Genomic DNA, 23,752 nt, shown 5'->3' with positions numbered 1-23,752 from the left:
ACCCTTTTAAACTGTAATGGAATACAGTTACTCATATTTTGTAAATACATAATGCCCGTACATGTATTCTGTTACTCCCCAACATTGACCATAGCTCTGTAGCTAGCCACCTAGTAGCACTTCATTATACTGCATGTTAACTAGCCCAACTGATAAAAGTTGTAGTAGCGCTCTACTGTGTACTTGCCTGTTTTTTAATAGAAATCCTTCAATCATAATATATTATAGGGCTGCTCGATTATGGCAAAAATGATAATCACGATTATTTTCACTGAAATTGAGATCACGATTATTTGACGATATTTATTTAACCCTTTAAGACCTACCATAGAACCAAGTCCGCCAGAGCTTATATTAATTTTTTTGTACATGCTGTAGTGCCATTTGTGGGAGCATTTCAAGTTGCTATACATCAATACAACTGTTATAGCCCATATTTTAATAATATGTATGCATTAAGTCCATAGTAACTACATTAATTGCAAACAAGTGCAATAAACTACAAAAAAATTGAAAATCGTTTTTGTTTTGTTTACATATATTTCTACTTGGAGAAATTTAAGAGGTTTATCCCTCAAAACTTTAAATACAAAAAAGTTGCAAAAAATAGTTTACAACAACAGGAAATTTATTTTGAGTGTCTTCATAGTTTTATTTTGGAGATACAGCAATTTTTATATACTGCAGGAAAAACAAAAAAAACAATCCTATGATGCAAATTTGCAAAGAAAACAGCATGTGCATCAAAATAAACTATTTCCAGCTGTGCAATTCGAGTTCTAAGCATCCCAGCAACTATTCAGAAAAGTATAGAGTCAAACATGACTTATAAAAACACTAGTATAAGTATAGTATAGTATAGTTTTTTACTTAAGGCCTACAAGTAAAAAAACTACATTTTCCGCAAAAATGACATCACTTCCGGTTTCGGGCAGGAAATGCGATAGTTCGAGTTGACGTCTTTTTCAAAGTGGGAAGTGTTAGGAACAGCTGATGGATCGGCAAAGCGTGTTTCTGGAATATTATGTTTTTGTTCCTGCAAGCGCTTTTTATGCAATTTTTGCAAAGCTTTATGTGGAAGGAAACCGTGACCGAGGACAAGCTGATGGCATAAGATGTAAGTACAACTCCTCCGGTTTCATATGCAAAACAAATTATTGCGCTAGCTTAGCGGTTCAGGTTCTACAGGGATTTAAAAATAGTTACGCAAAACGGAGTGTGCTGCTCTGACCGGCTTTAAAGGGTTAACAATAACAATGTATTGAATAATGACTTTAAAAAATAATATAAAATAGTGTGCAAATACTGATAACAGTGCAAATGTTTGCAATATAAGAAATAAATGAAAAATGTAAACATCTATGTTTAGTCAACTTTGCAGTGTTGCTCTGTGGTGCAGCTACTACATCGTAGCAAAGTTTACACACTGTCTACTTGATCCACGTCTAACTCCGCCAACCCATAATGTTTCCACACCACTGAAGTTTTTTTTTTTACCTCTTTTCAACCAACGGCAGTCACTCTCCTCTCCAAATAACTTCTGCTTAGCTTTCCGAGCTTCCCTCGGGTCCTCTTAATTGTTGTGACGCGTGTTCGAAATGGAGAGCGGTGCGCTTGACTTACCACACGGAGCAGCGCGAGAGTAAAGCATGAGGGAGGGTCTAATAATCGGCTCAGTCATTTTTAATGATCGTTGAAAGCCCAGATCGTAATCGTGATTAAAATTCGATTAATTGAGCAGCCCTAATATATTATATTATCTTTAGATGGAAACTAACTAGCTGACTTACATTTCATAGATATCTGTTAGTGCCCGTTTCATGGCGCTAACAGAATTTGGATTGTTTTTAACTCTTAGCAGCGCCTCAGCATTTGTTTTAGGCAATTTAAGGGGCATTTAGCCTTGAAATAAAAGATGGCTTAAGTGGATAACACTAAGACATTTCTAAATTTACCAGCTGCCATGAGTCATGGAGTTTTATTCATTCAGATTTATTCAGCACACCTGCTTTATGCAAAAATCACCAGTTTGAAGCCAGACAGAATGGCCTAGCAGAAGCAATCAGATGAGGATCATTGTGCAGCCTCTTAATGAACCATACAATGCCAGGTCTCCATGACACCGGACACTCATACATGTTTACAACTCTCTACTCGACACAACAAACGGCGAGAGTCACTATATTGTGGCACTTTCAGCACTTAATTGTCGCCTTAGAAAGGCTGAGGAGTAACAAGAAAACATAAAATGATAAAATTAAAAACAAGTTAATTAAAAAAAAGTAGAAGATAAATGATGCATAAATGATCACAAACAATAATAAAGGCTGAGGACAATAAAAAACAATGTTTAAAAAAAAAGAAAAAAAATCACATAGGTCTATAAAAACACCAATGTGATTTTTTTTTTTTTTTTTAGAGGCGATGTGAGGGAATTCTGTGAGACATGTCTCCTCGGGCAAATCAATCCCAGCGATGATGGGGGGGTCGTGATGGCAGAAGTTATAGTTACATTTCAGATGTCTCTTTGATGGCTGATGGTGTAAAATTGAGGACGGCTGTACAGAGAGACGGCAGATTTTATTGTGAGCCGGAGGCCGAGTGGAGAAAATGATGGATGGGGATAAGCGGTGAGACAGATTTAAGAGAAGCTCGTTTGGATCATTATCTGAATGAAACTGAAGCGAGGCGCTGCGATTAATGGAAATTAAACAGCATAGTTTCTGCCACAGCAGCCATCATCGTAAGTATGGGTGACACGGGTCAGCCCGACCTCCAGACTAGAGATGGCACGATACCACTTTTTTATGTCCGATACCGATACCGATATCATAAATTTGGATATCTGCCGATACCGATATGAATCCGATATAGTGTTTTTTAATCAACAAAACTGTTTTTTAAAATATCTTGCTGCATTTTGCAAGTCTGCAAGTTCATACTCAAGTTTAAAACAACAACTACACTAAAGCTATTCTGTTATACCTGTATACAAAAAAAATATTTCATAGTTCAGCAATACTGATCAATCTAATAAACTTAGACCTACACCATCCTCCCTATTCTGGTATTTTAAAGAGTACTTAGCGTAAATATTAAGCAACCTAACTAATAGGGTTCCAACTCCCAGCAACAACAAAAATAAATAAATAAAAAATAGGGAACCACCCCTCACGCGCCACCTCATGATGCTTAATCGACGTAATCAACCTTAATTTGATGCAGTGTGAAAAAAAATGCACAGAAATCAATTATTTTTCAAGAAATATTAAATAGATTCAACATCTTTCTTCAACAAAATTGCAGACTGCACAGATGGTACCTTCCCAAAGGAAAAAGTACTATAGCTTACTAGGGTATATATATTAGACTTAATAGTCACTATATACAGTAATTGACTTCTATTCATTTTACATCAAATTAAAACTTTGTGTGTCAGATAATTATTTATTAAAAGCTAGACATTTTAAATGAGAATAAGAAAGAAAAGTATGTCTTTGTGCCCCCTTTTCCCAGTTAATGCCCTATCGGCCCCCCTGGCTAAACTTTGCTAGATCCGCCCCTGCACAGTTACCAGCGTCAGCTACGTAGAAAAAGATCCTGGTGTAGAAAGTAATATTAAATAAATTCTAACAACAGCTTATCAAGCTTAAACGTGCTGCTGTTGTTCAGCCGCTGGTTTCCTCTTTCTGGTGCAAAGTGGGCCAAAAACAAAGACGGACTCGCGACAGAAAAGCCAATCAGCTGATCATTTAAGCAGTTTCACGATTGAAGTAGCAGCCGGAGAGCGAGAGGCAGTCGCTCGTTAAGCTTAACGCAGGAATGCTTTACAAACATTCAGAGATGGACTTACACACTTGCTTTACTTCTCTCGGGGATAACTTTGTCGGAGATGAAATGCCAGGTTGCTAGCGAAGCTCCAAATGCTATCCAGACCACCGACAGGTCCGGCATGCCACAGCCGCTCTATCACGTGATGCATACTGCTCCGACATGCTAACGTTCTGAGGTGAGTTACGGCGTGTTGCAAGTTTTGTGAGGTGCTTTCGTGATATTTAATGGATCGGATTACATTTTTTATTTTTCTCCGATATCCGATCCAGTCATTTAGGTCAGTATCGGTCAGTAAATACCTGAATCAAAGCCCATGGCTCTAAGCGACACAAAGTCAAATATGCATAAGGACCCTTTATGGAAAATAAAAAATGAACAAACCCTAAAGGTTGAAGGCTTTGTTGGAGAGATGAGTTCGGAGGAGTTTCGACTCTTTCCCCAATAAAGAGGACATATGACAACCTCCCCTTTACTTTTACAAAAACTTTACTTTTACAGAAACATGAAGGTCGCTGTGAGGGACAGCAAGCATAGACCCATTCTATATCACTCTGAATCCTTTTCAGCAGCATCTTCCTGCTGGGTTGGACGATGAGTTAACATGATGATGTCATCGAGTCTTCTGAGTCAGCAAAGCGCTGTAGATGTTGTGTTTCTTCTTCTTCTACATCAGACTTAATGCACTCTACAGCTACCATTTTGCCAGTTTCCCAATAACAAGATGGAGATTTTTATTTTTGTCTAATCTAGAGCCTTCATCTGATCTGAATCTTCTACAGAAATAAACCAACTTGACGCCTTCCTGAAATGGAGAGAAAAGACTGTGTGTGGCTGAATGTGGACAGTGGACAAGATCTGAACCCTCCCCAAATGAAACCTCTCTCTCTCTCTCTCTCTCTCTCACAACCACTTCATCTCTCCATATCCTCGTCTCTTTCTGACATCTTCCCATCATAAATATTTCACAGCCCATTTATAGCAGAGTTAACTCACAAACTTTTCTCATTTTCAGAAAATCGCCACGAGCATGAGGGAACATCAGCTCGTACTCTGACACCAGATTATTATTGCGGCTTTCTCAATATATGTGAGAGGCTTGATACATGTGGTTTGTAATGGATGAGACACAGTCAAAACCTGCTCATATGTACAGGAAGAACAATCTAGGCTTATTTTCCTGGCAGAGTGAAGAAACAGAATGACCCTGTGTTACAAAAAAGGGAAAAATAAAAACAAAGTGCAGCTCATTAGAAAGCCGCAAGCGGTCCAGAAGAGTTTATTCTGACAGCAGAAAGCACTTTCTACTCTCCCGGGGAGGGGATATTGATTGTTTGGCACTACACATGATTTCCTGTTAGAAATGGGAATTATTTTAGAAATAAATAGTTAATGCCATATTTTGAGAATTTATCTGCAAGTCAAAACGCATGCTGTGTATGAACAAGCAGTCCTGGACATCCATCCATTTCCTTCTCCTTATCTGAAGTGAGGTCGCATTGACAAGAGGGTAAACTGACCATTTTAGACCCCTTTCCCCACCACCACTCCCAGTTCATCCTGGGAGATCCTGATGTGCTCCCAGGTCAGGTGAGACACAGAGTTCTGGGTCTAATCCAGGTTTTACTCTCAGTTGTGGTAAAACCTCCTGAAGGATTCTGACCAGAGGCCTTCCCCACCTCACCTGGAACTCCAGCTTCTCACCCTGAGGCTGAGACCAGACAGTGTGGAGGATGCTTGTATCTGCGATGTTATTGTTTTGGTCATTACCATGATGATCTCATGTGAACAGGTGGTGGCTGGACAACCCATTAATTAAAGGTTTTGTGGTGTACTACTGAGGTTGGGCCAACTCTGGTGGAGTCAACACTAGGGATGGGTACCGGTATCTGACATAAACGGTAGTAACCAGACCGAAAAGCAGCGCACATTTCAGTGCTTTTTTTTCCTGAGATGTCATACACTTTGAATTCTAGCCAATCACTTTACGTTTCCGAGGATAGTAGGCGGGTCCAGGTACGTACGTTCTTTTAGAGCAGAGCTACATATTAAAAATGCCCAAGGCTAAGTGGTCAAAAGTCTGGCTGTACTTCACAGCAAAAGATGCAAACTCAGCAGCCTGCAACAAGTGCTTTAAGCTGATACTGTGATACTGTGCAAAGGAGGTAACACCTCAAATCTGATGAAACACCTGGCGACGCATAGCGTTTTTTTTAAAAGCCAAAAAATGCACCGTATTTGATAGCTTGTTGCGAGACCTCACACCGTGCACATCTACTGCGGGTGGGTTGCCTGTTATCGGACCCGGAGTTAGCAACATCCCCCAAAAACCCGAAGAGGAGAGTCCTGGCCCCTAGCCCTGCCAGTGTAGCAGAAATGATGACGGATGATGATGGCAGCAGCAGCTGTTCTTCTCTGCATGAGTAGCTTAATGTTGTTCGTGTGTAATTTACGTTGAGTAGGCTAACCACGTTGTTACATTAATGCATGTAAGGTGAACTAGCAAACACCGTCGTAGCTACATGCGGCTGTCTTCTTGTTTGATGACAGATACTCCCTTCACCCTGGCCAAAAAGGCTAAAATGACCAAAGAAAAAGAGGGAAACAGCTGAACATGAGAGGTTTTTGGACAAAGTTTGTGTTTTTTCCATTGTTTAAGCACTGCTTCCAGTCTAGAGTGATACCATAAATCCCCTATAGCTGCAGAAAAGGCTAACATTGTTATCTTTTTTTTTTTTTTTTGTAAAAACTGCTGAACATGAGAGGTTTTTGGACCAATTTTGTGTTCTCCATTCTTTAAGCACCGGTTTGAGCACCGTTTGAGCACCGGCACCATTTCAAAAGTACCGGTTTGGCACCGGTATCGGATAAAACCTAAACGATACCCATCCCTACTGACAACACGCAGTGAAAACATGCTCGAGCTTCAGAGTAGGTCCACTCCTCCACTGCCAGCAGAGATTTGATGTTACCCCCTAAATCTGAGGGTAAGACTCACCTATTTCCTGAGGAGGCTCTGTAGTTGGAGCACAAGCTCCTATTTTATAAAACTACTCTACTGCCATCCCCAAACTGGATTCTGTATGTTTGTAGCAAGCAGTGACCCACTAATATAGACACTGGCACCTTAGTTCTATGGTACTCAAAATCAACATCAGCCAGTATTTGTTGTTGACTCATTTTCCACCATAATTTGCAAATAAATTCTTTAAAAATCAGACAATGTGATTTTCTGGACTTTTTCCCCCTCATTTTGTCTCTCATAGATGAGGTATACCTATGATGAAAATTACAGGCCACTCTCATCTTTTTAAGTGGGAAAACTTGCAAAGTTGGTGGCTGAATAAATACTTTTTCGCTCCACTGTACTTTGGTTAATTCTCAAGGAAGCAAATGACTACAAGAGAAACATAAAACTGTTTAAAACTGGTGACAAACTCAGCCAAACTTTAATCTACAGCTGGATTATTATGAGAGATATTCGATCAGAACTGATGAGAGATGTGGTTATTATACAGAAAATGAACAATTTCACAAATAAAACATCAACTACAGATGAGGAGAAGATCTATGCTGCACAGTTCTATCTAAAATTGAACTGAGAATGACAGAAAATTCATCCACGTTGTTCAATGTTTCACAGAAAATATTTAAAACTGTCTGACAACCAGCTTCACAGTTTTATGCAGCCGGTTAAACTTTGAAAAGGGGGGACTGATTTGACTCCTCACAGAGGAAAAAAAAAATCCATTATACATTAAACTGATGACTTTATATGTTTTTAGTTTTTGCTCGTTAAAAAGTTTTAACAAATATTCTTCTTTTTTTCCTCCCTACAACTGCTGCAGCTAATGAATGCTTTCGATTAAAGTTGAACTTTCTAGCATGTTTTGGATTCATTATGCAGTTGTGGTCTCCACTCCCACCCCACCTGCAACCTCTCCTTCATCCTCCACTCTGCTGCTCCTATCACAAAGTCTGGCCCAGGTTTATCATCATCAGTCGACAGTATACCAAGTAAAACTAAACTAACAATTACAAGTTGTTGTGATAAAACATTAGAATTCACTTAAATAACAATAAAAACTCAATTTTAGTGAAAATTAAAACTAAATAAAAATATAAAGAAAATACTTTTAGGTAAATGTTATTTTGACTTTAGAGAAAACCTACTGGTTTTCCAGTAAAATTAAAATAGTCCAGTTAGTCCTGAAACCAAGTCCAAATACAATATGTGTTTGTTAATGTGAGGGAGAGACACGTAATAGTGAAGCTGCAACGAGCAGAGAACGTGAAGGTGGATTAGTTTAAATCCCCGGAGACAACCGTCCAAAGAAGGAGAGGGGAAGACGAGACTGCAGTCAGGGGTGGTTTACGAGATATTAGAGAGAGCTGCTGTGATGTGTGGTTTGCAGAAGGTAGCACTGACAAAAAGACAGTGGATTGTCATAGGGCGTGTCCAACATGGACGAGATAATCAATGAGTACATCAGAGGGACAGGGCAGCAGTTTGAAGAAATTAAAAAGCTAAAAAGGCAAGGCTGAGATGGTTTTGGACACGTGAAGAGCAGATAGTGGAGACAGAGCTGCCAGGCAAGAGGAAAAGAGGAAGGCCACAGAGACAGGGTGAGGTGGAGGTAGACGGTCCGCTGCTGTGACCACTGAAGGCAGCAGTTGAAAGAAAGGAGAAGCAGACTGTGACCTGAATAAAAAGCTGTCATTTTTAGATGTGCCGAATCTTCTCCCTTACATTACTTCATATTTTTGTCAGTGAAATCTGCTATTTTCTGCATAATGCTACTTCTACGGTAAAGTGGCTGTTGAGGTACAGCCGGTCATAGACTAATCCAGCCTCCATGCCAAAGTAACTGAAGCCCGAGTTGCTCTCTGGTGCGTTTATAAGAATGTGAGTGTGTAGGAGGGATGTGGTCTCTGGCCTGCTGCAGTGGAGAGGTGGTGCAGTGAGCTCATGGGGTGGTGCCGGGATGTCAGAGGGGACAGGTGATAATGATGGCACTGATGACTCGCTGCCCTTTTAAAGTGATGAAAGAGACTGGTGGAGCGCTGTGTGTAGCGGAGAGAGCCACAGAGAGAGCTGGCTCCGGGCTACAAGACAGTGCCAAACATAAAAAGACGCTTGTGGTCAAAAATAAAGCCGAAACCATGACAACTGTACACTGTGTGGGTCCGGTCATTTCACAGTGTTAGATAGAAAGCTGGTGTGAATGAGGCATGTTGCATAGAGTAAAAAAAACACTCTTTAAAAAAAACAGTCCATTTGCCAAAGTTTACATCTGATTTTGTTTAAAGCAGAGCTTTCTGTAGAGTTTTCACTGTGTTTATTTGGGACTTAAAGTCCTTAAAAAGTTCAAATTTATCACTGACTGGTGAAAAAAATTGGAAAGAAGAAATCAGCAGTCACCCTCCATGTTCACTTTAGCTCAGTTAGCCTCTCATGTGTTTGACCTACACACGAGTAATACAAGAGTACATGAGGGGCTCAGCTCCAAATACTGGACGACTCAGTAAAAATAACTGAAGGGAGCCAAAACTTTGACAGCTGCTTCTTCATCTTCCCCGGGCATTTCAAAACTCCTGGCCTCTTGCCTCTGTCTCCTAACCCTTGGACTTCACTTTGAGAGAAAACGTCATTGACACAAGACCCTTTAATAATGCCAATCTGTGGATCTCTGCAGAAGACCGTCTTTTTCACGTCACTACAACATTAAATGCAGGTTATAGAAGCAAAGCCCACCAGTGGCTTCATTAAAAAGGCTGGAAATTGAAAGAAAAGGTAACCTGAGACTATCAAATTAAATATTATTTTCTTATTTTTCCTGCCGGAGACTTTGTGCCTCTGGTTGGAATCGTACCAGCGACCTTTCACTTCTACATAAGAGGCAAAAACCCCCCCAAACATATAAAAGATTTCTATTTTTTCCCCCACTTACCTCGACTCCCACTGTAGAAGGGGTTTGTCAGTGGCAGGGACACCAGTCTCATTGGGTCTCTTCCCATCATCCCTCCATCATTCTTGTGCAGCCCAAATGTCCCGTTTCCTCCGTTCCCTCCTCCTCCTCCCTGACTACCTCTGGTGCCGCACTTCCGGCCAGCTGCACCTCCGTCTTTGACACCCGCTGGTTTGGCCAGCGTCACCTCCACAGCGGCTCCGTCGATCTGGGCTCCGTTCATGAGGCTGAGCGCGGTGAGGGTGTCGCTGCGAGAGCGGTAGTGGACGAAGGCGTAGTCGGTGAGCTTCTTGACTCTCTCCACGCAGCCCGGCTTGAAACGGGAGAACTCCTGACGAAGAGTTTCCTCCGACGTCTCCAGCATGAGGTTTCGCACCTGAAGTACAAACGAGATAAGTGGCTGCTCAGGCTTTGAAAGCAGAGAATGAAATAAAACACACAGCAGACAGACGATGCAGATCACTTTTATTCCTGGTAACCATGTCCGAACAGCAGCAGGAACAACCCTCTGGCACCAAAAAAAATGTTTGACTTCACATTTTTAGTCAAACCTTTTCAAAAATGATCAAACAAAAGGCGTGTGGCATTACATGTCCTCGTTGATCTCACCACGTTTTGACCCAGAACCATTTTATTTGTCATGATTTCACCTGATGAAGTGAAAACAGGCTTCCCCACTCACACCTTACCTCAGGTGACCTCAAAAGGTCACATGACAGTGTGGTCTCAACCCCCGGTGATGATAATGGCTAAAGCCTTTTTTCACACATTGTGGGTCATGTGATCAATAGAGGGTTAACAGCCACCTAAGAGGAGAAACTCAACTACAGTTTAAACTCCATCTTTTGGTTTCAGAACTGAAAGCGCCTCTTGGGTGGGAGCAGAAATGTCTTCACGAACTTAAACAAGTGCAGCTGCCTTCTATTATTTTTACAAGCTCTTAAGGAGCCAGTGTTGGGCAGTGTTAGGAGAAGCTGGCTGAGATATGCACCTAGTTTTTTCAGGTTTTTCAGGAAACTAACTGTGACCAGACCAAGCTAATTCTGGGCTTAGACCCAGAATTAGCTGGAAAGATTATTTCTCTCGTCTGGCCTGGAAATTCCTCGGAAACTTCCAGGAGGAACTCAACTCTGGATGGAAATGGTGTCAATTAAATCACCAGAATAACAAAATAAATCCAGACAGGCAGAAAGTGCTGGGAGTTTAAGTGAAGAGCCAGACAGGAAGTAGATTTGCTCTGTCACTAACCGTTTATCAATACAGGACACTAGGTTGCCTAGGTAACCCTGTAAAGTATTTATTGCCCTGCCAATCAGCGGTACCCAATGGCTTGCCTCGAAGCTGAGAAATCATTTAATTGATTTCCCATCATCTCTGCTCGCCGCGTTGCTTCTGTTTGCTTCCTTTTGGTCTCGTGTGTTGAGTACAGATGAATTTAAATGGTTTTTTTTGTGCATTTTTCTATTCAATTCAAACAAATCACAACCGCAGTCACCTCAAGGTGCTTTATATTGTACGGTAGGGACCCAACAATATTACAGAGAAAGGCTCCTGTATGTTTAGTGTCAGCAGCTTTTGTGGCTCTGCTATTTTCTAGCAGCTCGATGGTGTTTTAGAGCAGCTGAATTCAGAATAAAGCTGTTCCCTGTTTTTGTTGTCAGACAACTGCACAAGCATGAAACAGGCACACACACCCTCCCTGTTAAGACCTAAAAACAACTTATGGCCATAAACAGTTGTTTCAGTTACTTTGCTCTGCTTTTTTATTTTGTTCAATTAGCCTTCTTGCCAGCGATAAACTTGTATATTTAGTTAAGCCCATCTACCAAGTCCTGCCACACAACTTTTCCATGACATGCTCAGCAAACTCAGCCCAGTTTAATGCAGAGATGTGCATTAAACTTAATGGTAAAATGATCGGGAACGTTTTGGTTGAGATTCCCTAGATGGAAGACCTGAACTGAAAACCAGCTCATTCGCGATGCATGCAGCAAACCAGCAGGATAAGCCTCAACTACCGTGGAGCTGCAGATTTATCCAGGAACAAGCTTTCTGTTTTGGACACGTGAGCTTCATCGAACTCCTTACAAACACCTTTAGAGTTTTAAAGATTTACTGTCTTTGTTACAGCCAAACCGAAGCAGAAGACAGTGGAGCTGGTGACTGAAGAGGTATAACAAGAGCCACCCGAGCACATTAAAAAGCATCCTGATTAGTGTCTTTGAAACTCCATCTAACACCAATGTTAGTGAAAAAGTCTTAACAAACTCAAGCAGTCACATTTTGTGCAGACGAACAGATTCTGCTCGACTTCTCTCTAAACTTCATCGCTGTGGCTGATGAGAGGCCGAGTGAACGGAGCAGCTGCGAGCAGGTTTTCTCGAGTCGAGGGCTTGGTTTGCTAAAAATACCCCTCGCACTGTACATGCTGGCCTCGGATCACACCTCAGTGTTTCAGCCTCCTCAGTAATTGATCCCCTGGAGGGTGAACGGCTCCTGCTGCTGCTCACCTTTGATATGGGTGAGGCAGATGAGTGTTTCATGGGTTTCTGCCTGAACACACGCCGACCTCTGCTGCACAGCACAGCTTTCGTTACACTCGCTGAGGCCCGACTCGCTAAACCGAGGGTTGAAGTCAGGTTTAGGAAAGGATGGATTGTCACAAACGATGCAGCCAGATCCAGGCCTGTTTCCACCAATCAGAGTTCAGCTACTTATCACCCTACATTAAATCTACAGTGACAAATATTAGTTCAGTTTGTTTTCCAATCAATTACTGGTTCTGTCGCTAGCTAACATTAACTAATGTAGCAACCAACAAACCAGCGAGGTGGTGTCACGTTCTGTACCGGCAAAAAGATGGCGCTAAACAAGCTTTAGAAAATGTAAACACTTCTTACATCCAGCGTCACAGACGGTGTTAAATCTATGACAACAAGAGCACTTGCAGAGCGCAACACTTTATGTTTTTTATCATAACACGTTGCCATCGTTGTGATGTAGTAGGGCGTACATTGGACAGCTCTGTGTTTTCATATGATATATTACTGAACATGGTTCCTTGAAACTGTTTTTTCAAGGTTAACTTTAACCTTTAAACTTGTGGACACTACACTGCTAACAAACAAACTAAACACGTGTGTGTTTGTGTGTGTGTGTACGTACATAAAGGACCCTAACACGCTGCATGACCTCCTCATCCACATCTTTCTCAGGCTCCGCCCAGTCGACCTGGATGGAGTGACCCCACAGCTGGAAAGTTCCTGCGGGACACAGCAGCATCACGTGACTGTAACGTGAGGGTGCTGACGGTTTAAACCCGTCAATGAATGAACAACACGCACACAGCTGGCTCTCCGCTGGCAGGACACACACATAATAAGGGTGGCTGTTAAAAAGAGGAAGTTTTCACGTTGCTCTCAGCAGATGAGGCTCCTCTTCCTCCTGATTAACTTCCTGTTTCACACCATTGTGATTCTCATTTTAAATCTCACTTTCATTAAAAAAATTTTTTTAAAGGGAACAAAAACCTTTTCATCTTTGTTTCCCTTCTAAAGTTGCTGCTGGTGGTTAGAGTAATAACCTCGGCTTTATACCTTCAGTTTCCTGTAGCTGCCCTGAATCAACACCTGCTTGACAGGTGTCCGACTCCACCGTGCAGGAAATCTGCAGGAGCAGCAGTCTGAAGATAAAATAAGCAGCTGGGGAACATGTTTGTGGTTAATCCGGTGAATCGATTGACTGAAGGATCAATGTCCAATGCAGCCCAGGGGCTGAGACAGGAGGGAACCGATAGCTTAATGGAAACAGCTAGCTGAACCTCCGGACAGCAGCGCAAACTCATCGGGAGGGGAAAGGAGGCAAAGGGGGGAACACTGCAGGGGTGTTCTCATACTCACGGCTCAGTTATCCAACATGATTAGCACTATTAGAGCCACTGAACGTGATTTTTTCCAAAGTTTGAGCTTTAAATATGAGTAAAAGTGAAAAATAAAGACAAAAGAAAAAAAAAAAGAGGCGGAGGTGAACACAGTGCCTCAAAGCAGCCACATGGAGCCTTCAATAACACCTCATCCCCTCTGCACACAGCTGGGTTACACCTCTGGGCACCTACAGTGTTTGGTTCAATGGTCAGTGGGATGCAGAAACTGCACACGTGCTATTGTCTGCACAATGTGTATTTTCTCAGATTTTCAGTTTCAAATTTCCAGACTGTCTTATTTAATCCACTTAACGTACATAATTCACTTACTTTCTGCATGTAATGCTACTTACTGCACATAGTGTCCTTCTGTATATATCCACTTAATGTATCGTGTGTCAGGATACATTCCACTGCGTGTTGCACTTGTATGTGACAGATAAATAATCTTGGCCACTCCCCTTGTCTTTGCAGACCGAACTCATCAATGCAAGACACACCATCTGTCCTGCTTCAGATTCATTACAGCAGTTTGTTTCTGCAGTACTCTTGTATCACAGCAAAAAGGTTGTGGGTTCAAACCCATGTGGAGTTCTGAATGTTTCTTCTGCCGTTACAAAAAGCAAACATGCCGGGTTGGGTTGTTTTCTCTCTTACATCATCGCTTTAAAAGACTCGAGCACTCCTGTGGATTCTACATCAGTGAACTCATCTTCTGCTGCTTAAACGATCAGAGCTTTGGAAGCTGCTGTCTTTCCTCTATAAACCCTCGGACCCAGAAGTCAGTCTGTGCTGCCCTCTGCTGGACGCTGAGAGGAACTGAGTCAGCTTAAAGGCTGCAGGTGCACACGTGTGACTCGGCACAGTGAAAACAAACAGTGGACACACAGATGTCTTCAAAGGTTAGGAAGGAAACACGTGGAGGAGGAGGACGAGGAGGAAGGCTACCTGGAATGAGCTTCCTGCGAGCCATCGCTGCAGCTTTGTGGGACTCGTACTCCACAAAGGCGAAACCTCGATTTCTGTTCTTGTCTGTGGTGCTCGGGTACACGATCGCATCCACCACGCCGTCCGTCACCTGGACACATAGACGCAGAGGGGGAGTAGCAGAAACTGAGATCTGAGAGACACACACTGCTTCAGAAAAGAGAGCAAACAGTACGACAGGGAGAGTGAAAGGAATCATCTGATTTTAAAGTGCCTTAACTTGTCCTGTTAGAAAGCCCTTTGAAATAACAATATATATATTATGTTTTATCATCATAAAATTCACAAACCAGCTCCATAAAAGTAGAACAGGAGGCGTCCTGCACAGATGTGACTCCCATCAAAAACCCAGTGTCAAACTAACAGACGGCCAGTGGGCTGCTCTGCTCTCTTTCCCGCTGAGGCCATTTTTACCATCTTTAACATGACGTTTATAAACAAATATCTGTAGGGGAACCATCTTTCTACTGAATATTTTCAGCTATTTTTTCAGGTTTTTCATCAAAGACGGAGAGGAGGAGGAGGTGGAGGAAGCTGCCAAGCAGCAGATCAATCACTGCTGAATTAAACAGCAGCTGTGCAGAGAGCGGACAGCTGAGGCTCAAACTGAGAGGTGGCCGCGAAACTCTGCAAAGAAGCAAAGCTTCCACAGTGAGGACGCATTAAAGCTGCAGAGCAGGCCAGACTGAATCTGAAATGATCCATCTGCTACCTGTAAGACTTTAACTTAGAGCATCTTCTTCCTCTTACAGCGGTCTGACCCTCCTCCATTTCCATTAGCAGTGATGAGGAATAAGCTTGGACACAAAGATGCTGGTATCACATATGGAAACCAGGAACTGTGGGTCAGTGAGTGAGTCTGCTTTACCTTCCTCATCTCCTCGATGATCTCGTCCTTCCTCTTGTCTTTGGGGATGGAGCCGATGAAGAGGCGGCAGTTGTCCAGACTCACGCACACGCCGATGAACTTCCCAGGGCGCACCTCGTAGTTGTCCAGCATCTGGATGGCTCTCTGCGCTGCTTCTCTGGAGCACAGAAACACTCGTTTTTAAGCTCTTTGCACAGGTTTCACTTCACTGGACTGCTTAACTACTTTTACCAATAAGAAAAAATAAATGAACATATACTCAGTGTGACGTGACTCAAAATGCCTGTGTCCTACACATATAAACACCTGAAAAACAAACGCAAGAGTCAAAGAAAACTGAGGAAGACGAGCGACCTGTCGGTGTACATGACGAAGGCGTAGCCGCGGTTCTCTCCGCTGAACTCCATCATCAGTCTGAACTCATAGATCCTCCCGGCTTTCTCGAACAGCGGCACCAGGTCATCCTCGTACATGTCTCTGGGAATCTTTCCAACGAACACCTCACAACCCCGCGGGGGGGCGGGACCCTCCCAGCCTGTACCACAGACACAGAGTCAGCTGATCAAAGCCTTCATATTCATAAACACTTCTATCACTTATTTGATCAGATTAGAAGGTATTTCTGGGATTTCTACTGGGATTTTCGACTTTTTAATTAGGAGCTTAAGTAAAAAAAATTATTATTATTATTAAAATATGTGGAGTGGAGCAGATGCTGCTGCAGGTATTTTTGACAGCTGTGCAGATTACAGCAAATCTGATAAACTGAAAGCAGCATAAATGTAAAAAATGAATGCATGACTTACAAAAAAAAAAGTTTATGTAACAAATTAATTTAATAATTGAAATAAATTTAAATACTAAAATTAAAACTTAAATAATTTATATTAAAATCAGTAAACTAAAGTGTCAAAATAAAATTTAGAATATATAAATAATAATTTATTATTGAATTGACTTTTTAATTAAAACAATAATTCACATTTGTAAAAGTAAAGAAAATTAAATGTGCAAAAATAAATTATTTGAAACTCATTAAAGCAAAATGAATATATAAAAGACGTGTTTATCTGTTAGTTAAACGAGTACTGTATACTAAAAATAAAATCACCAAATCAAAAGAACAGGATGCAAAATATTTCAGTTTTACACAAATACAATGAACTGCAATAAAGAAGAATATCATCAGTTATTTAAAAAAGTGCAAATAATTAAAATTAGTGAATTCAAATGTATGCCTTAATAAAAATAAAATGGTTTTAATGAAAACAAAGCCCACAGTTTCCCCTCCGATCTCTGCTTCACATCTAACCAGGGAGCCACCTTGGTACCTGCCTCTCTCATACACATCTGTTTTGACACAAACGGGACTCCACAGCTACCCCGGGGCTGTTGTTTGTCTCTTTTACTTGTGTCGCAGGTTGACATACCTGGAGGTGGACCTCCGTACTTCCTCTGCCCGTTCTCCTGCACCATGTTGTAGCCCGTCTTATCGATCAGGGACAGCAGAGCCATCTCTTTAGCACAGATCACCTTTAAGTCCTCCTCCATCACCAGCGGCCTCGCCTCTTCACCCGAGTCCGTGTCCACGTCTCCCTCCATGGGATCCTCTGTCCGACAAACAGCTAGGTTACCTGCCAGCTCAGGTGAGACTGCAACACTCAGAAATTGAACCCGAGGGTGATGTGAACTTTTAGTGTCTTATAATTTATTTTACTCTCTTGAAAATATTATCTGTGCTTTTTGCCTGTTTTCTAAGTCACCGTTTTGTATATACTAAAGCCGCTATAAAAGCTAAACTAGCTTTCATTTGCTTTTGTAGTTTATTTTTCACACTTTCAAGCGTTCACTTCACATCTTAACGCCAAACAGCTACATTTAACACTAATAGTTTCTTTCTAAACTGCTCGTGTAGCTAGCTTTATTCGTTTAAAGCTTAAAAGCAGCCAACGATCCGCTGCTAACTCAGCATGCTAGCAGTTCCGTGATATAGCTTAAACTTTCTCTTCGTCCGACCGTTTGTAAACCATTAAACCATGATAATGAAACTTTATTTTGGGTCGGATAAAATCTTACCGCTTCTTTCCAGCTCCATTTCCTGTCACAATGAAATAAAACCCTCCCGTTCCCGGACGATGCTGCGCTCTTCATCAACGACTCACCGAGAAAAGAGGCCGGGCCAACCTGACACCTGTGAGTGACAGGAAGCTGGCCTCCCGTCAGCCAATCACAACGTTCCTCTGTATAGGCGGGGCAACAGAAAAAAGATAAAAAAAAAAATCTAATAAAACAAAATAAAATCTTAAAGTATGACCCTGAACTTTGGAAATTGTTTTATAATAATAATAATAATAATAATAATAATAATAATAATAATAATAATAATAATAATAATAATAATAATAAATTAATTAATATACCCCTCCAAAAATCTAAATGTGATTTTATTTACATTAAAAAAACAAATAAACTATAACACCAATGAAACGAAATAGGAGCAATAAAAAAATAACAAAATTACAAAATGTAAACGAAGCATGTGTAAAATAATTTTGGAATAATTATCTAATAAAAACAAAAAATAATAAAATGACACAAAACCATATACTAATCATGTTATGTTAATAAATTTGCTTCTTGAACTAAAATTGTGATTAAAGCAGATCTACACTTGAAGTAACCTGGAAAAGACAGAGACTCAAGTCTGCTGAATTAAAATAAAAATTTATTTAATATATGACTTGAACATACAAGAAATAAGGCAAGCTTATTTTTCTTGTTCTCCTCGACTCCAAACATTTTTTCTCTTGGTGATGACTCAGACTAAAAGTCTGTAAAATGCCAGGACTCAACACTTATTGAACTTTAAATATTTTATTGAATTTTCCTTTTTGAATGTTTTGTTGTTCAGGGGGCAAATTTCTGCAAGTTTGAATGGCTGGTTTTTCTTCATGAGGCCATCCAGATGAGGAAAGGCAGTATAACAGCCAGTAGCACAGAGCACAGACTCACAGCCTGCAGGTAAAGCACCAAACACAGTGCCAGCACTGCCGCTGACTTGGCAACACGCTGACTCAGTAGCAGCTTCCTCATCGTCTTACAGAACTGATGAGGAGAAGAAGAAGAAAGGCAATAATGTAAAACCATCTATTATAGTGATGGTAATTTAAAACCCTTAATCTGCTCGTCTTATAGTGTGAGGAAAGAAATACACTGACGTGTATAGGGGGCAAATATTCAGTTTTGTGTTGAAATGAATTGAAAGGAAAAGTTTTTATTTTATTAGAGTGGTACCTGAAATTTTCCCAGTGTCACAGTCACAAGCCTAACTTTAGACACACCTGTTTAACTGCACTTTGACAAAAATATCTAATCGGCCAATCACATGGCAGCAGTTGAGTGCATTTAGGGCCATGATCAACCTGCTGAGCATCCGAATGGGGAAGAAAGATGATTTAAGATGATTTGTTGGGTGTTTCAGAAACGGGTGATCTGCTGGGATTTTCTCACACAACCATTTCTGAGGTTTGCAGAGACTTTTTTTTTTTCACTCCGTGTGAAAATGCCTGGTTGATGTCAGATGTCAGAGGTCAGAGAGTGTCTGGTTTGACTGATAGCAAAGCAACAGTAACTCAAATAACCACTCGATGCAACCAAGATATGTAAAAGACCAACAGCAGCAGATAACTGCACCAGGGGTGTCACTCCTGTCAGCTAAGAACAGAAAACTAAACATACAGTTTGCACGGGATCACCAAAAACAGAACATTGGACAACAGAAGATTTGAAAAATGCTTCTTGGTCTGATGAGTCTCCATTTCTGCTGCAGCATTCAGATAGTAGAGTCAGAATTTGCTGTAAACAGCATGAATCCATCCTGTCTTGTAACAACAGTTCAGGCTGCTGCCAGTGGTGTAATGGTGCTGAGGATTTTTTTAAACCTACAGCCCATCTGAGTATTGCTGCTGACCATGTCCGTCCCTTCTTGTACCCATCTTCCTGATGAATAGTTGCCCCTAACATGCCACAAAGCTCAAATCATCTCAAACTGGTTTCTCAAACGTGACGATGAGTTCGCTGAGTTGAAATGGCATCAAAAGTCACCGGATCTATTTGGGACCTTTGGGAAGTAGTAGAACTGCTCATCATGGATGCTCAGCTGACAAATGTGCAGCAACTGTGTGACGACATCATGTCAATATGGACCCCAACCTCAGAGGAATGTTTCCAGCACCTTATTTAATCTGGACCACTAAGAATTAAGATGGCTCAGAAGGCAAAAAGGAGGCCCAACCCAGTACTAGCAAGGTATACCTAATAAATTGGCCAGTGAGTGTGTGTTCTTTTGGACTGCAGTGCAGAGTTTAAAATCAGCACTGTGTTTCCACTAGATGGAGTAGTTGCACAGTAATCTGGTTTTCATAGCTTTACATTTGTAGACAGTCACTTCTGAAACAAGTGAAAACCATCCACAACACATGCTTTTGTGCTTGTTTATCAGCTGACCGATAAATTGTCTAATCTTAAAGGTACTGCCATGCTACCACACAGCTGTCTTTAATTACAACTTTCGCTTTTTTACAAGTCTTCTATCCAAATGACGTTCTTTAAGCCGCTTTGCTCTTTTTAAATTTCACTTTAATTGCCACACTCGTCTTCCTCCAGTTCATGCACTGCCTTCTTTCACGATTATGGTACATGCTTTTAATCGCATGCTGCAATCAGACGGCCTCGGAACAATGCAGCAACAACAAAAGAGCTTTCACTCAGGGCCTGTTGCTGCAACAGGGAGGCTTAACCCTATTAAAGAGGCAGGCTGGTCTGATCTGTGGTCAGTGTTAATCTGCAGCAGGAAACAACTGCTTCGCAGCTGAAGTGTAGGAAAGAAGCATGATCTGATGTGTGTTCACTGTTGGAGGAGCTGTTTGCTGTTCTTTCAGAGATTAAGGTCAGAGTTTGGGTGAGAAGTTTTTACATGAGGATAGATTGTCCGATGGTTGTTTAAATGCATTCACTGATATGCTGTCGAGTGGCGCCCCCTAGTGAAGAATGTCACACACTGGTATTGCAGACTGAAACCGATTGAAAGCAGCAGGTTAGCAATCTGTCTGCTTTTATAAAGTGCAATTATTTGCCAACCAGGAGGATGCAGGTAATCCAAATTGTGGATTACAGGTCTCCTGTGCAATTGCCTTGCCATTAAAAAAAGACCCCCAAGAGATTAAAGATGTTGGTGAACAGCTGGTTGACCAGATTGGTTGCTAAATATGAAGAAATTCAATGAAATTGCTAATTTCCCCTGATCGCAAGGAGGTTCCTGTCCTGTTCTTGCTTTACTGTGACAGTCAGTTACCTTCATAGTTTAAACATCACAAGCGCTTCAACTGCTATTTCAGCAGCTTAACTTCTTAATTCCATTTTTCATTTCCAAAGTCAGGAGCAGGATTTGAATCCATGCCGCCCACTGAGGAGTTGGACCTTGAATGTTGAATTTTGTGGCATTTACCCACCCAGAGACGAACAAGTGGTGCCATTACAGCTGCTTTCAGTGCTTCCACATAAACTGAGGAGAACTACAATAATAAGTTGAGCTTTCTATCAGCTATAAAAGACAAACTGACAACAGTCGTGCAGTTGTGTGATTGATTTTCCAAACGTGACTTTAAGATGCATCTATTAATAAGAAAAAAACACATTATCATCTCTAAGATCACCTGAAATGTCTGGAAGCTCATGACAGTGCCGTATCTGCAGTACATGACAAAGTGTTCACAGTTGTACCACAGCAGGCTGTAGGGCACTTCTCCCTCTAGCTTCTCTGCCCTTCTGGCCACATCCTCCCCTTTCAGCACTGCGTGGCTTAATACCTGCACACAGAAGAGAGCAGCCCGCATGTTGAAGTATGTTTGGGCAAGATCCCAAACCCCAGGATTCCTCTGTGTGGGTGTGTGTTTGAATGTTTGATAAAATGCTCAAGCACAGGAAAAAAGTGTTTGTATGACTGTGTGAATAGGACTTGTAGTAGAAAAGCACTTTGAGGTCTCAGTAGTAGCAGAACAGTGATTAAGTGCCCGATTACAGTAGGAAAGTGCTTTATATTCACAATTGTAGTAAAAAAAAAAAAGAGCACTCAAATTGTAGTAAAAAGGCACTTAATATTGGTGAAAAGCGCTATATAAGTACACGAGTATTTACCATAACCCTACGTTGCCTGCAGCTGTTGCCACATCTATAATCCCTTCAGATTAACATTTATTTAGAAGGTTAGTTCCCAGTTTGTTGGCCAGAAACATTTGAAAAACAACATCGTGTTCTCTCTTTTTCTCAGTTTAAAGCTATAAAAGGTGTTGCTTCACAGGCAAGTGTTTCTCTTTTTACTCACTAATTTGGATTAACCCAACAGTGGGTTCATGTATATTAAGCCCACAGTCTAGCATAAAAATAGTATAAAGAATCCTTAAATGTAACTTTATGACATCTCATACCAATAAAGTGCCTTTGGGTGTATTACTATTTAGACTAAGGATTTATCAATAATAGAATAATGTGTTAAGTACTTTAATTATAAGATGTTAAAGAAGTTAAAATGTTTGTTTTGTCCTGATGTCACCTTATCCATAGGGTTGACCCGTATGTCTGCTCCATAGGCAAAGTCCTCTACTGAGTCCACCCTCACACTGCCACACTGAAGACACAAGACACGGGTTAGATCTCATTTACGACTGATTCTTTACCTGCTGTCATGTGATATGAGAGAATAAGCTGTTGCACATTAAACCGGATGCTCAGCTGCTGCACCACTTCGTGTACCTTAGCCAGTACTCCAAGTAGGAGTCTGGTGTTGGAGACCATCTGACTGATCCGATACTGGTCACTGGAGATGACGGGCATGATGTCTGGGATGAAATGAGCTACTCTGTGGAAAGGAAAGGAGTCATGAAAAATAAATGGAAAGTGTGAGTCATTGGTGAGAAAGGAAGGAAAAACATTTTCACTTTTTTGAAACAGAATTTAAACCTTTGAACTGTTTCACTGATATTCTAGCTGTCTGTCACCCTTACCTGTCTCCACCCAGGTAAATCCCAAAGTGTATGAAGAGAGTCCTGGGAACCTCCAGCAGGTCTCCTCTGGTGAATATTGTGTCATATTTACTCTTCCTCTTCTCCCCTCCATGACACTCCGGCTCCTCTTCACTCTCCTTCTCTTTCTTCTTCTCCGCCGGTGGCTCGAATCCCGAGGCTGAGATAAAAAGCAGACCGAGGAGCGGCAGGGGAAACATGTCGAGAGGAGACCAAGGGGAAAGTGGAGCTGTCTGCGGTGTGGTTTTGTTCTGCTGGTGGGTGGGGCAGAGAGGGGATTAGAAACTGCTGGGAACCTTTAAGAGCCTTTTTTGAGCAGCACACTCTACAGTCACATTTTACATTGTTGACGTTGATCTCTAACAACATTTTAGAGTCTTAAATGTGATCAAAGATCCGTGCCTTGGTCACAAATAAACTTTAAAATCTTGATGCAGAATCTCAAACTTGATTTGAAACATAATCTTACCATCTGTCAGATAATATAAGCTGCAGCCATTGTTTCCATGTAGTTGTAGTTCCCACATGTCACCAACAGATGGAGGTAACAGTGTACCAATCCACAGAAGACTACGTTTATAATGAGAAACATGAGAAGCGTTGTATGAAGCAAAACACTTGGGACGAAGCTTGAAAGTGGATATTTGGTGTGACCACCTTTATTCTTAAAACAGCCTGAATGTTCTATTGTAATTTTTATAAGTAGTCTTGAGGAATAGTTCTCCAGACTTCCTGAAGGACATTCAAAGCTCTTCTTTGGATGCTGCCTGCCTTTCGTTCTGTTCTGTCAAAATGATCCCACACTGCTTCAGTAATGTTGAAGTCTGGACTCTGCACGGTGGATCATACATTTTTATGTTGGACGCTACTTTTCATCATTTCATCAAAATCTCCAATGGCACTGAAATGCAGCCCCAAATGTTTCAGTGTTGAATCTCTTCACTTTGTCAGGTCTTTGAATTTCATTGGTAAAAATCATTTACAAGACTTAAAAATTCTAACAAAAGGAAAGTAGTTTTTCTAACTTTCACATCCTTGACTGACAGAAGAACCTCGGAGACTCCAACAAGGGTGGAATTGACGATGTGGTTATGTG

General features: G+C 41.3%; 2 protein-coding genes across 3 annotated transcripts in view; both read right to left on the bottom strand.

Annotated features, from left to right (window-relative positions):
- Positions 1-17,672, bottom strand: part of rbm46 (RNA binding motif protein 46) — a 32,037-nt gene extending 14,365 nt beyond the window's left edge. The window contains exons 1-8 of one of the 2 annotated variants that reach the window (XM_085350552.1): positions 17,008-17,104; positions 15,932-16,112; positions 15,578-15,734; positions 14,671-14,800; positions 12,966-13,063; positions 9,826-10,176; positions 6,826-6,845; positions 4,294-4,301 (exon numbers count right to left, since the gene is read on the bottom strand). In XM_085350552.1, the coding sequence (XP_085206678.1) occupies positions 4,294-4,301; positions 6,826-6,845; positions 9,826-10,176; positions 12,966-13,063; positions 14,671-14,800; positions 15,578-15,734; positions 15,932-16,112; positions 17,008-17,092 (1,030 nt within the window). In that variant the 5' untranslated portion in view covers positions 17,093-17,104. Of the gene's footprint in view, positions 1-4,293; positions 4,302-6,825; positions 6,846-9,782; positions 10,177-12,965; positions 13,064-14,670; positions 14,801-15,577; positions 15,735-15,931; positions 16,113-17,007; positions 17,230-17,653 lie in introns of those variants that run through there. The other variant, XM_085350551.1, reaches the window with a different exon arrangement.
- An 854-nt stretch (positions 17,673-18,526) lies between these two features.
- lratb.2 (lecithin retinol acyltransferase b, tandem duplicate 2) lies at positions 18,527-22,856 on the bottom strand. The gene is made up of 5 exons (XM_085350550.1): positions 22,639-22,856; positions 22,388-22,493; positions 22,188-22,262; positions 21,292-21,444; positions 18,527-18,682 (listed from the first exon to the last, which is right to left on the bottom strand). The coding sequence occupies exons 1-5, from the start codon at positions 22,854-22,856 to the stop codon at positions 18,527-18,529; spliced, it is 708 nt and encodes a 235-aa protein (XP_085206676.1).
- Positions 22,857-23,752: the final 896 nt, after the last annotated feature.

This window comes from Diplotaxodon limnothrissa, linkage group LG3, assembly GCF_057381915.1.
Source record: "Diplotaxodon limnothrissa isolate DT_005_m linkage group LG3, D_limnothrissa_male_GT1.1, whole genome shotgun sequence".
Lineage (NCBI taxonomy): Eukaryota > Metazoa > Chordata > Actinopteri > Cichliformes > Cichlidae > Diplotaxodon > Diplotaxodon limnothrissa.
This window is presented reverse-complemented; position numbering and strand designations above follow the sequence as displayed.